Source organism: Sorex araneus, chromosome 6, assembly GCF_027595985.1.
Source record: "Sorex araneus isolate mSorAra2 chromosome 6, mSorAra2.pri, whole genome shotgun sequence".
NCBI classification, from domain to species: domain Eukaryota; kingdom Metazoa; phylum Chordata; class Mammalia; order Eulipotyphla; family Soricidae; genus Sorex; species Sorex araneus.
Genome location: NC_073307.1, coordinates 47,364,049 through 47,378,004, shown reverse-complemented (window position 1 = coordinate 47,378,004; position 13,956 = coordinate 47,364,049). Strand labels below are relative to the sequence as shown.

At 48.1% G+C, this 13,956-nt stretch overlaps 1 protein-coding gene across 3 annotated transcripts in view; it reads left to right on the top strand.

Annotated features, from left to right (window-relative positions):
* The window catches only part of PDE6A (phosphodiesterase 6A), a 72,583-nt gene that overhangs the window by 50,361 nt on the left and 8,266 nt on the right, over positions 1 to 13,956 (top strand). For all 3 annotated transcript variants that reach the window (XM_055142620.1, XM_055142619.1, XM_055142618.1), the window contains 5 exons: positions 702 to 809; positions 2,449 to 2,558; positions 4,336 to 4,423; positions 4,595 to 4,695; positions 5,247 to 5,354. In XM_055142620.1, the coding sequence (XP_054998595.1) occupies positions 702 to 809; positions 2,449 to 2,558; positions 4,336 to 4,423; positions 4,595 to 4,695; positions 5,247 to 5,354 (515 nt within the window). The remainder of the gene's footprint in view (positions 1 to 701; positions 810 to 2,448; positions 2,559 to 4,335; positions 4,424 to 4,594; positions 4,696 to 5,246; positions 5,355 to 13,956) is intronic.

Below are 13,956 nucleotides of genomic sequence, written 5' to 3'. Positions count from 1 at the left end.
TTGATCCCTCTTTCTTTCTCCATCTCTCCTTTCTCCCCCCCCACTTTGATCTCTCTCTGGCCTCTCCCTCCCTCCCTCCTTCCCTCCCTCTCTCCCTCTCTCTCTCTCTCTCTCTCTCTCTCTCTCTCTCTCTCTCTCTCTCTCTGTTGCACCCCTTGAATGAATCAGGAACCATAGTTTTAACTAACCCTCCACTTGCTTACGCTGCAGGTTGTGCACTCAGGTTGGAGACCCCCAATTTACAGACCCGATGGGTCTTGCTCTGTCAGGCAGGGTGTGGGGGTCCCTAATGAAGATCACAAGAGGAGTGAGTCTTGTCTCCTCAGCTGCACCATGTCCCCATTTCACAGTAGCTAACACTGGGGCCAGAGCCATAGCACAGCTGGTCGGGTGCTTGCCTTTCATGCAGCTGGCCGGGGTTTGATCATCGGCCCCCCTGGATGGTCCCGGAGCCCCATCAGGAGTGACCCTTGCGTGTAGAGCCAGGAGTAAGCCCTGAGCACTTCCAGATGTGGCCCAAAACCAAAAAAAAAAAAAAAGTTAAATAGCAATGACAAGGTCCTGTCATAGCACTGATGCCTCTGCAGGACTTGCTCCCAAGTTCAGACACGGAGGCTGGGCTCGAAGGCCCCCAGGATGCTGTGCTGGGAGGCCCCCCCAGAGCAGGGCGCGCTTGCTCATGGCTGTGCTCGTGTCTGCAGGCGCTGGTGCGGTTCATGTACTCGCTGAGTAAAGGCTACCGCAGGATCACCTACCACAACTGGCGGCACGGCTTCAACGTGGGCCAGACCATGTTCTCGCTGCTGGTGGTACGCTGGCATGGAGGGGGGGCAGGGGGGTTGTGTGCGGGCAGCCGCAGGGCTCGCCTGGTCTTTATCCTGAAGAGGCATGCGTGCTTAGTGGGAATGAATCCCCAGACCAGAGAAGCACAGGAGCAGCAACAAATTTAAAATATATGTATATATATGCACATATACGTGTGTGTGTGTGTGTGTGTGTGTATAGGGCTGGAGTGATAGCACAGTGGTAGGGCATTTGCCTTGCACACGGCCGACCTGGGTTCAACTCCCCTGCCCCTCTCAGAGAGCCCAGAAAGCTACCGAGAGTATCTCGCCCGCATGGCAGAGCCTGGCAAGCTCCCCATGGCGTATCCGATATGCCAAAAACAGTAACGACAAGTCTCAAGATGGAGACGTTACTGGTGCCCGCTCGAGCAAATCGATGAGCAATGGGATGACAGTGACTTAAATATATATATTTAAGCCGCAGTCCCTACAGCCCCACTGCAGTTCTTTGGCATGATTCCTCCTGACCGCTGGGATCCCAACATGCTTGCACAGGCACAACACATGGCTGATTTTGTTTATGAACCATGGAACAATCTGCATTTGAGAGGAGGTGCCATCCCTGAGCAGCACGCATCCCTGGCTGAGAGTTTCGGGGAAACGACCCCCGCTGTGTGGCTGGGTGACACAGGTCTGCCCACTCATGATAGATAGTGGTACAACAGACTCGGCACAAAACAGATCCTCTTACCCATTTTTAAGGACTGGAGTCGGGGCACTGAGTGCTCGGCAGCCACTTTCATGACCCCAAACAGAAACTGTCCCCGTTACGAAGCTGCCCTGGTGAGCCGCCCCTGCTCTCCCTCCCACGCCCCAACCCGTGTCTGAGTGTGAGCCTTACAGCAGTGAACCCGCAGTGTTTGCCTTCTGAGCCGGCTCCTTGGTCGTCATCGTCGTCGTTGTTGTTGTTGTTGTTTGTTTTTTTGGCTGCACCTGGTGATGCTCAGGGGTTACTCCTAGCTCTGCTCTCAGGAATTACTCCTGCTGGTGCTCGGGGGACCAAAGGGGATGCCAAGTGCCTTCCCCGCTGCCTTTTCTCTTTGACCCTTCCTCCTTATTCCTTTCCTTCCCCTGGATGGTCAAGCAGGAGGGCAAGAGGGAAGAATTCTGGCCGGAGGGGTGAGTCATGGCTCCACTCTCACCGGATTATTTCTGGGAGCTGCAGCTGGCATTGCCCTTCCGTAGCTCTCCTGGGCCCTCCTCTGCAACTCCCTGTGCAGACAGGAGTTATTATTTGGAGATTCTCCTGCGGCACGCACTCAAGCCTGTAGAACGGGTTGGGGGCGGAGGGGTTGTGTTTCTGGTCTGGCCATGTTCGACGGCCCTCCGATCCTAGAACCTAATGGTCACAGTTTCCCGACAAACAGTCCCACATGCTCCAGCTGCAGGATGCAGCCCGGAAGGTGGAGGCCCAAGGGCTCCACGGGTCCAGCTCTGTCACACTTCCAGTCTTGAATGTTCTTCCTGCCAGAAACCTTTCGGTCCACGGCAAACCCTACGAGCCACAGTCAGACGTCTATTTCCAAGCTCCCCGTCAGCCCCCACCTGCTTAGCCAGCCCTCGGCCCCCTCGAGAGCCTGCGGTCCTCTGATTGCCCTTCCAGACTGGGAAACTGAAGCGGTACTTCACGGACCTGGAGGCCTTGGCCATGGTCACCGCGGCCTTCTGCCATGACATTGACCACAGAGGCACCAACAACCTCTACCAGATGAAGTGAGTCGACCCTCTCACCCACTCCTGCCCGGGGTTTGTTGTTGTTTGTGGGGATAGAGGTGCGAGTGGGGGGAGGGGGTGCATCTTACACAGATTCTCTCTCTCTCCTGCCCTTTGGCTCCAGTGAACCCCCTGCAATAGGTACCTAACTCTGTCGGCACCTCAATGCCTGGGGAAAATGTGGCTTTTCATTCCACAGGAACTTCAGAGATGTAACTAAGTGAAGAGTACTGGAATATCGGGCTATCCAGGGTGGTCCAGGTGGACCCCACCTCCTCAGAGGGGTTCTTCAAAGGAGGAGCTGGGAGGCCTGAGAAAAGAGGAGGCAGGGCCAGAGTGATAGTACAGCTGTAGGGTGTTTGCCTTGCCTGAGGCTGGCTCAGGTGCGATCCCCAGATGGCTCGCCGAGCACCACCAGGAGTGATTCCTGAGTGCAGAGCCAGGAGCAACCCCTGAGCATTGCAGGTGTGGCCCCCAAAAACAAAACAAAACAGAATCATGAAAGTGATGCTGCCATGAAGCGGGTCCTCAGATGGAGGATGGCGCCAAACCCAGAAGCGCAGGCTGTCTGGAGAAGCTAGAGAAGGCCAGGAAGAGCTCTCCCCCGCCCAACCCCCAGCCTCCAAAAGGAATGCAGCCCCCCTGCAGACCTATTCTCGACCTCGGAATTCCGGAGCTATAAAATAATAAATGGATGCTTTAAGCCATGACATCAGTGGTGATTTATTTTCGCAGCAATAGGAAAAATATATCAAACTCCCTCCCTCTCCTCCTCCCCTCCTCCTTGCTGGGCTAATTTGAGCCCAGACGCCAGAAACTGATGTTGGACTGTTCACCGTGGTAGGTCCCTGTTGGCCTTATAACTCTCCAGACAGTCACGAGGCAGAGGAGGTGCCTGGGAGAGAGGGTCAGACTCACCAGAAAATGCTCACCGCGTCCCCGCAGAGCCAAGACAGCCTCTGAGTGCCGTGCGAGAGCCACACTCTCAGTGGACCTGTGGGACCCCTTTGAGGACTGGGCAGGGCAGGGACTGCCCCTCCACCCTCGTCCTAGCCGTTAGCAAGATTCAAACCTGCTCTCAGAGTCTCTCAAGCTGTGCGCATACTTCATGGCTTGAGCTTGTGTTCACATGTCACTGTGCGAAAGGAAGGGTTGAGAGCTCAGCAAATCCTCAGGTATTTGCTGAACAGGCATGAATGAACACAGCCCGGGGGAGTTCACCAGCATCCCACACCACTCGGGGAGGGAGGACTAGGGGTTTGGTGACCTTCACAGTGTCCATGGATGGTTAGAGGGGACTCATGCAACCCTAAAGGTGCATGTGGGTGCGTGTTTATGCCTTTTTAATTTGAGGACATATGTCCACACTGATCAATAAACTGAGCATTCAGAACCCCAAAGAGGCCAAGAGTGGGCCAGAGTGACCATACCACAGGTTGTCCCTGCAGGAGGTCAATCCAAGTTTGATCCCTGCCACCCATATGGTCCCCCTAAGCACTGTCAGGAGTGATCCCTGAGTGCAGAGCCAGGAGTAACTCCTGAACAGCGCCGGGTTGTGGCTCCAAAAAACAACAAAATTAAAATAAAATCTCCTCAGAAAAAAAGAGGCCCAGGCTCAGTTGGAGAAAAAAATTGAAGGTGGGGGCCCGAGATGAGTCCTGTTCCCCCCCCCCCCCGACATCAGCCTCTCTGGCGAAGAATCAGGAGGAGGGAATCTGGATGGTGGCTGCACCCTCTCCCCTGGCTGTTCCATGCTGATTCTCTCTCTCTCCTTCAGATCCCAGAACCCGCTGGCCAAGCTCCATGGGTCATCCATCTTGGAGAGACACCACTTGGAGTTTGGCAAAACGTTGCTGAGAGATGAGGTAGATTGGAGCCGCCGCCTGCCCACCCTGCCTCCCGGCCTGCCCAGGAGAAAACCAGCTCCTGGAACCTGAGCAGCGCCAGAGAGTGCCTCTCCCCTGGGGCCCAGGGACGCCCCCTTGGTCATCGGGTGACCCATCCCTTCTCACATCTCTTAACTGCTTTCTTCGTAGGCCCTGAATATCTTTCAAAACCTCAATCGCCGGCAGCATGAGCATGCAATTCACATGATGGACATAGCCATCATTGCCACAGACCTCGCCTTATATTTCAAGTCGGTACCCCTCCCGTGTTTTGGTTTTTCTTTGAGGTGGGGGGCATAGCTGGAAGTTCTCAGGGGCTACTCCTAGCTTCATTCAGGAATTACTCCTGACAGGCTCAGGGGTGCCGTATGGGGTGCTTGGGATTGAACCTAGGTCGGCCACAAGCAAGGGAAATATCCTACCTGCTGTACTATAGCTCTGGTCTCATAAAGGAGTTAAGAATTTGTATTTGTTTTGCTTTTAGGCCACATTCAATGGTGTTTGGGGCAACCCCTCATGCAGGGGCTTGGGGAAACTCCTCGTGGGGCCATCCTTTGCCATGTCAATGGGATTGAACCTGGTTCCTGCAAAGCATGTGCCCAGCCTGTTGAGCTGGCTACCCCTCTGGTCAAGAAGCCCCTCCCATTTTAGCAACAACACTGATGGTAACAATAGGCAGCACCTTAGTTCTGACTGTCTGTTCAACCTTTGGAGAAGGCACCAGGACTGTATTAATCTTAGGCATGACTGTGAGCTGTGTCTGTTATCTCAGGCTAAGGTATCAAATGGGTGTCTTTGGTAGGAAGAGAACCATGTTTCAGAAAATCGTGGACCAGTCGAAGACATATGAGAATGAACACGAGTGGACGCAGTACATGATGCTGGAGCAGACTCGGAAGGAGATTGTTATGTGAGTTAAAAAGGGGCTTCGATGGTTCAGAGGGTTAGTACAGTGGGGAAGGCACTTGCCTTGCATGTGACCAACCTGGGTTTGATACCCGGTATCCCATATGGTTCCCTGAGAACTGCTAGGAGTGATTCCTGAATGCAAGAGCCAGGAGTAGCCCGAGCATTTCTGGGTGTATACCCCCCCCCCCAAGAAAAAAGAAATTATAGAAGTATTTCCAACACACAAGTTTTTATTGTTTTTATTTTTAAAAAGCCCAAAGTCAGGACTTCAATCACTGTAGAAGCCAGCAAAAACATTGATTCAAAGACATATATGCATACCTATATTTATTGCTGCTCTTAGTATAATAGCCAGGATTTGGAAGCAACCCAAATGTCCAACAAGAGATGAATGGATAAAGTAGCTGTACTACATATCCACAATGTAATACTATGAGAGAGGAATGGATAAAGTAGCCGTGCTATAGAAACACAATGGAATACTATGCGAGACAAATAGAAAAAGTAGCCCTGCTACAGATACACAATGGAATACTATTAGAGATGAATAGATAAAGTAGCCATGCTCCATACATACAATGGAATACTATGCAGCCATAAAAATAAAGTTACGCAGTTCGTGGCAATTTGATTGGAACTGAAGGACACTATGCTGACCAAAATGAGCCAGAGGCAGAAGGACAAATACAGGATGATCTCTCTCATAAGTGGCATATAGAGAACAAATCAAGGGTATAGACAATATCAATCAAAAAAATAAATAAAACTCTACAGACTACAGATATGCAAGTGCCAAGTTTGAGGGAAAGGGATCCGGGGAATTGAGTAGGTTGCCTGGAAGTAACATGGGACATAAGGTGGAGAGTCTGGAGGACATGAATGGAGGCTGAGGGAGGCACCCAAACCATTAAGGGTCATCAAGAAATAATGCGAGGAGGGGAGAGAGGGAAGGAAAATCAAACTGGAGGTGATGGGGTGGGGTGGGGAGGGTCATGGACACTTTGGCCATGGAGTCTGGTGCAATAACTTTGTACATCAGCATCACAAACTTCAATATTATTGTGACCCTATTACCATAATAAAAATATTTAAGCCAGGCAACTGGTGAGATAGTACTGGAGTTAAGGTGCTCACTTGTATTGCATAGTCCCTGGTTTAAAATTCTGGCACTGCATGTGGACCCCTGAGCACTGCCAGAGATCACGCCTGAGCTCAGAATCAGGAGCAGCTCATAAACACTGCCAGGGGTGCCCTCCATGCAAAAAAGGAAAAACTTCACTGGTACAATAGTAAGGATATAGAAACAACCAAAATATCCCATGATGAGTGATTGGATAAAGAAGTTGTGGATGGGGCTGGAGCAATAGCACAGCGGATAGGGTGTTTGCCTTGCACATAGCCAACTCGGGTTTGATTCCCAGCATCCCATATGGTCCCCTGAGCACCGCCAGGAGTAATTCCTGAGTGTACAGCCAGGAGTAACCCCTGAGCATCGCCGGGTGTGACCTAAAAAGCAAAAAAAAATAAATAAAGAAGTTGTGGTGTATACTCAATGGATTCCTGTGAAGCTAGAAGAAAAGACAAATTCTTTCAGTTTGCTGCAATTTGTATGGCATTATGTTAAGTGATATAAGTCAGAGGGAGAAAGACAAATACCAAATGACCTCACTCATATGTCGCATACAGAAACAAAACAAGACAATATGGAATGGAGACAACCCCTTGGCCTTTGTGAAAGAAAGATCATCAAGCCATGGGCAGGGGTGGGTGGGGAGGAAGAGGAAAAGTAGAGGTGGTATGGTGGTGGGAGTCGGGGATCTGGGGAACTTTGGTGATGGTGAAGGTGCTGTAATTTTGTTCGTTGAAAACATAGAAGGTATGCAATCATGCGATTGAAATTAGAGTACATTTTTTTTCTTTGTGTTTTGGGACATGCCCGGCAATACTCAACAGGGTTTACTTCTTGTTCTGTGCTCATTCCTGGCAGACTCGGTGGACCATGTAGGGTGCCTGGATCAAAGCTAGGTTGGCCACACGCAAGGCAAACATCCTACCTACTGTTGTATCACTAAGGCCACCAAAATTACAGTAAAAGATTAAATGATAAAATGACATATGTACAATTTTAATTTTAAAATGGTATTAAGATGTATATATTAGCTCTCTCTCTTCTCTCTCTCTCTCTCTCTCTCTCTCTCTCTCTCTCTCTCTCTCTCTCTCTCTCTCTCTCTCTCTCTCTCTCTCTCCTCCACCCCCAAAACAAAGATAACAGAGTTAAGGCTTCCTCAATGAACAGAGATAACGGGCTTAGGTCAGGAGAGATCTGTAAGGAACAATTTTAGATGCAAATATCTTTCCAAAAGGTCCACTATTGCCCAATCTTTGAGAGGCCCTTACCTGCAGTGCTGTTTCTCCAGTCCTTAGCTCTCTTTTTCAAAGGTCTAACATTACCCTGTACAACTGTTTTGTGACCTTTAATTCTGAACCAGTGTTTATCACAAGAGTTCAAGTCTGTCTCTGAGAACAAAAGGTTAGGTTGGGTTTCCTGACCCCTCCAGCCACTTTCTGCCTTTTATCTTTGGTTTGGGGTAGGGGCCACACCAAAGGATGCTCATTTCATTCCAGTGTCACTCTACTTTGCCTTTTGATATGAGAGTTCAGTCCATTTACATGTAGAGAAATTATCAATGGGCAGGAATTTGTGTCCATCTTTTCTATGAGTATTTTGGTTGTTTTTAACCATTCTCCTTCTACAGGACGCCATTCACTTTCCCTTGCAGAGCTGGTTCAGATGCTACAAATGCTTGCAGCGGTAGTTTGTCTGAGAATGTTATTGTTATTTTGGGTTTGGGGGCCACACCTGAAGGTGCTCATGGCTCACTCCTGACTCCTGGTGGGCTCTGGGGACCATAAGGGGGGACTGAACCCTGGGTTCAGCTGTGTAACCCTAACCATTCAGGTGCTAACCCTAACCATTGTACTATCTCTCCAGCCTCCTGAGAATGGTTTTTTGTTTGTTTGTTTGTTTGTTTTTATCCCTCCTCAAATCTGAGTGATCACCTTGGAGGGCAGAGGATTCTTGTTGGAGGGTGTTTTTCATTCAGTACTTCGAATGGACCATTGCACTCTTCTCTTGCTTGTATTGTTTCACTGGGGAAATAGAATGCTCCTCTTGTTACCAAATATGCCTTACATTTTCTTCATTGGGGAGTCAGGGTGCACACACCTGGCAGTACTCAGGGCTACTCCCGGCTCTGTGCTGGGGTTCACTCATGGTTGTACTTGCAGGGGGCATATGCGGTCCTGGAGATTAAGCCACAGTTGGTTGCATGCAAAGAAAATGCCTTAACCCTGTCATATCTCTTCAGCTCTTCTCTTCAGTTTTAAAATGCTCTTTTCTAATACCTCTTTATTGATTAGGCTGTGTGCTTATCTTTGAGGTCACTGCTTTGATTTTCAGCTTCTTCCATTTTGCTGTTGAGTCTTATTACAGCATTGTTTAGCCCCTTTCTTTCTATTTTAAATTCCTTCATTTCTTTGAGTTTATTGATTCCCAACATTTCCTCAACTCAGTGCACATTGAGAGGATTGTCGCTCCGAGGTCATTCTCGAGATGTTTAGAGTGTTCTGATGTTGTTGAGGATTATCCTGGGCTTCTGTCCCCACCCATAGATGCAGCTGAATTCCTTCATGTTTTCATTATTCCTGGTGTTTCATAGAAGCTAAGATTGGAACTCTGAGTTTCTGCTGACCTGAACAGCTCTCAGTATTCATAGTCACAATATTAACTTAGTATTTGTGACCTAAATTCTCAGGTGTCTTGTGAGAATTTTTTAAATGTCTGCAAGGATAAACTGGTGCTCAGGGTTCTGAGTTGTGTGACTTTGGATCTTAACAGACTGTGTAGGCACCTTGTCCTGTAGCTGCCTAATGTCTAACTGGTCTGAGCCCTGCCCAAGGTTCATGGTGGCTGCTGTCTCATGGTCCAGTTGACTTGAGCAATAACAAGAGTGTGGTCACATGAACCCTATCACAGCTATTCAGCTCACTGATCTTTGTAGCTACTGGGATGGGGGGTTGCATTTGTCAGTGCCAGTTTGGGGATGTGTCTGAGGGATGGGACTCACTCAGGTGTGTCTGCTCCCTGCTGGGTCTTTGATTTGGGTGTGGTTTTAGAAGTTTTTGGCCACACCTGGTGATACTCAGGGTCTACTCCTGATGGCTGAGCTCAGGACTCACTCCTGGTGGAGTTCAGGAACCTTGTGGTACTGGGGATCAGACCTATCCCTCCAGATGCAAAGCATAGCAGCCTTTTGATTGTTACCCCTCTGGGATGGCAGCCAGTTGTGGCTCAGGAAATGAATATTCAGGGCTGTGACGGGGGGGGGGGGGGGGGGGGGAGCGGGGTGGGGTGTCTGCACACTGTCTGCACTGAGAACAGCCACTGGGGGTGCAAAGCGGAATGGCTTGCAACCTTTGCACTGGGTGTCTTAAATTCCCTCCCTCCCTCCCTCCCTCCCTCCCTCCCTCCCTCCCTCCCTCCCTCCCTCCCTCCCTTCCTCCCTTCCTTCCTTCCTCCCTTCCTTCCTTCCTCCCTTCCTTCCTTCCTTCCTTCCTTCCTTCCTTCCTTCCTTCCTTCCTTCCTTCCTTCCTTCCTTCCTTCCTTCCTTCCTTCCTTCCTTCTTTCCTTCCTTCCTTCCTTCCTTCCCTTCTTCCCTCCCTCCTTCTTCACCACACCTGACAGTGCTCTGGGCTCACTCCTGACTCTGACTCAGGGATCACTTCTGGTGGGGCTTAGGAAACCATATATGGTACCGGGAATTCCATTCTCCACTGAGTCTGGGTTGGCTGTGTGCAAGGAAGGCACTGACCCTAATTTCTTCCTTTTAATTTTTTAATGCAAAATATTACTAAAGAAGAATGTTTTCCTGTATTGTACAATTAGAGCAGCAGGAGCTAAGAAACTTTTTTTTATGTAACAATATTACTTCAGAGACTATACCATTATCTAGGGACAACCTTGATATCAGGACAAAGAAGCACCAGTAATAAATTCTATGACCTATCATATAATCTACCTATATTCATTTCTACTTTTCTTAGCATTAAATTTTTTATCTTTTTGGGTCACACCCGGCAATGCACCAGGGTCACTCCTGGCTCTGCACTCAGGAATTACCCCTGACGGTGCTCAGGGGACCATATGGGATGCTGGGAATCGAACCCAGGTTGGCCAAGTGCAAAGCAAACGCCCTACCCGCTGTGCTATCACTCCAGCCCCAGCATTAAATTTTTTAAATTGGAGTCGCGAGAGAGACTACAGCTGATAGGACGCTTGCCTTGCCTGTGGCTGACCTGGGTTGATCCCGGCACCCCGTATGGTCCCTAGAGCCCATCATGAGTGCAGAGCCAGGGGTAAGCCCTGAGTGCCGCTGGGTGTTGCCTGTCCCACCCCCGTTATTTTCAGAATATAGATATCACATGTTTATTTGAATTGAAAGATGAAGTCAGATTTTTTTTCTGGCAGAAACAAGTCAAAATTTTCTTGCTTTGGTTGACAGGACAAGTTGGTATTTTCAATTAGTAATAAGGCAAATGTTTCCATAAACTAAATGAGTCAAATCTTTAGTTTTAGGTTTTGACAAAAGCATAGTTAAAAACTGTTACCAAATAAATGATCTTTATTAAAACTCTAATATTGGAAAGATATATTAAAAGTAATAATGTTTTAATTTACCTGAACCATTTTGAATATCTTGGGTGCATTCAAGTGTCTCAGAGAAGTGTCAGGGGTGAAATTAGCAGTCACATAAGAAGTCGTGGTCAAATCTTATGGCATCTTTCCCAGAAATTGAGGAAGCAAATTATTCTAATGACTCAAATGTTTGCTTAAAGCAAAACTGAAGGAGAATCTAATTGATTTTTTAGTATACAGAGTAATCAGAATAACTGTGATTTTTAAGTTAATTTGGAAGAGCTCAAATAATTAAGTGACACTGTTGTAGCAAAAATCCTTCCATTCTCAGAGTCTCTAATTAATGGCATTTACATATATGAACCTTTTATAGTGACTGATTTGTTGACTTTAGTTTTGGGGGCTCACACCTGGCTGTGCTCAGAGCTTACCCCTGGCTCTGTGTTCAGGACGGTCTCTTGGCTGGGCACCCGGGACCATATGGGATGCCAGGGATTGAACCTAGGTCGGCCACGTGCAAGTTGGCCTTATCCACTATACTATCTCTCTGCCTCCCTGTAAAATTTCTTAAAAACAAAGAACAAAAAAGGGACCCAACTAACTCCGCATCTTTGGGCCCTTGTATTGAATGGTGTTAGTTGCTGAATATCGCCAGGAGGGCCCCAAGCTTCTTGGGCATTGCTTTGGAACCTCTCCCATCCTTGCATCCTGCTATTTTTGAAGGCATAAGACAGATGCTGAATTCTGTTTCAGGTTAGCAATAAGAAATGCTCATTCATAGGCTGGGGAAATAGCTCAAAGGTCTGGAGCACATGCCTGACGTGCATGAGGTCCTTATTTAATCCCTGACACTGAGTCTCCCTTCTCCGAGCACAACTAGTCTAGTGGCCCCAGGACCTCCAGGCCTAAGCATCTAAGCTGTGAGGACCTGCATTTTTGGTCTGAGAATTACTAGAAGTGACCCTCAGACTACCCTGATACTTCACTCCTGGAGATACCCTACTTTCACAATAAAAAGGAGAGAAATATTCATTCATAAGCCTATTTTTATAGCTATGTTTAATGGTGAATAGAGGTGGGAAAAAAAAGTCTATACCATCTTGGCCAGATGAAAATCTCTCAGGTGTTAAAAATATGATTTTACGAATAATGAGGCAACATGGTTTACAGTGCTACTAATGTTTATGTTTTGATATACAAAGTTTCTGCACCTCTACCACCACAAAAATTCCCCAAACCTTCCACCACTGTCACTATGTCACTTCTAATCTGTTTCATCCCTCCTTCTCCTCCACCCTCTCCCCAACTCCTCGCTAGGTAACCTCAAATCTGTTATCAGAGTCCAAAGGTTTGTTTTCACTGGCCACTGGCCATTCCCTAGTTTTGTTTACACCACATATGAGTGAGATCAGCCAGCATTTGTCCTTCTTATGACACAGTTCACTGAACAGGACCCGCTCTAGTCCCATCCAGGTTGTAACAAAGTACATTTCATCTTTTCTTATAATCAAGAAGGGTTCCGTTGTGTATGTACCACAACTTCTTTACCTATTTATCTACCCTTGGGTATTTAGGTTGTTTCTAGATCTTGGCTGTTTTGAAGAGTGCTGCAATCAACAAAGATGTGTACATATCTTTTGGAGGGAGGGCGTGGAGGGGTACACCTGGCAGTGCTCAGGGCTAAATCCTAGTTCTGTTCTCAGAGATCACTCCTGGCAGGACTGATCTCTGAGTCCTGGGACCATATGTGGTGCCAGGGATCAAACCCAGCTCAGCTGTACACAAAACAAGCATCCTGTCTGCTGTTGCCTTTTTATTTGCATTTATTTATTTATTTGTTTGTTTGTTTTGCTGAATCACTGTGAGATAGACCCTTACAAAACTGTTCATGATTATATTTCAATCATACAGTATTCCAGCACCCATCCCTCCACCAGTGTCCCTAGGTTCCCGCCCATCAGCCCCCAACCCTCACTCCCCAGCCTGCCTCTATGGCAGGTACTTTTCTTCTCTCTCTGTCTCTATCTCTCTCTGTGTGTTTGTCTCTGTCTGTCTCTCTTTCTCTCTCTCTCTTTTTTGGGTACTGTGGCTTGCAATATCGATACTGAGAGGTTATCAAGAATATTACTAGATAACAAAAAAGTAAAAAGAAAAACAAATTTATGGACACACACAAATTTTTTTAAATTATATAAAAAATAAAAGAATATCACTAGAAGTGACCATCACGCTAACCTACTTTGAACACTCAGTTCTTGTCTGGCGTGCTCACTCCCTCTGCTGTACTATTGCTCCAGGCCGGGAGTTTTATGTTTTTCCATTGAGGAAAGTACTGTGCCTGTGTTACTTGGGCATTGGTGGGGCATGAGGGACTGAAACGCAACCCACTCAACCCTCTTATATACTCACATAGCTCCTAGCTGCCAGTTTTCTCAGGCTCTCCGTGGCCTGTTTCAGCAGACCACACTTTCCAGGCCAGTGTACTTTTAGGGTGTGTCTGAATACCTGCACAGGTTGACTGGAATGTTTTGGGGGGTCAGCCAGGAGTCAGGGAGCAGTGCCACAAGCTTCCCAGCTACGTAAAAGAGACATTTGCCTTGAGGGTGGGCAAGGGTGGGCAGAAGCTTGAACCCAGGGCTTCCTCCACGTGGAGCAAGTACTCTGCCACTGAACTGCATCCGGGGACCCAAAGTCATCTGACGTGATGGTCACAATGATGACTGGGCAGGTGCATTTCACTGACTGTCACAAGCTGCTAACACTGGGCTGTTTTGGACCCACCCAAGCAGAATTTCACAGGCTCCGGCCGAAGATGATGATCTCACTTTTTAAGAGCCATAGCAAGGGTTTTCAGTAAAGTAAATGAGGATCAGGAAGCTAGCACGGGGGCTCAGGCATTTCGCCTTGC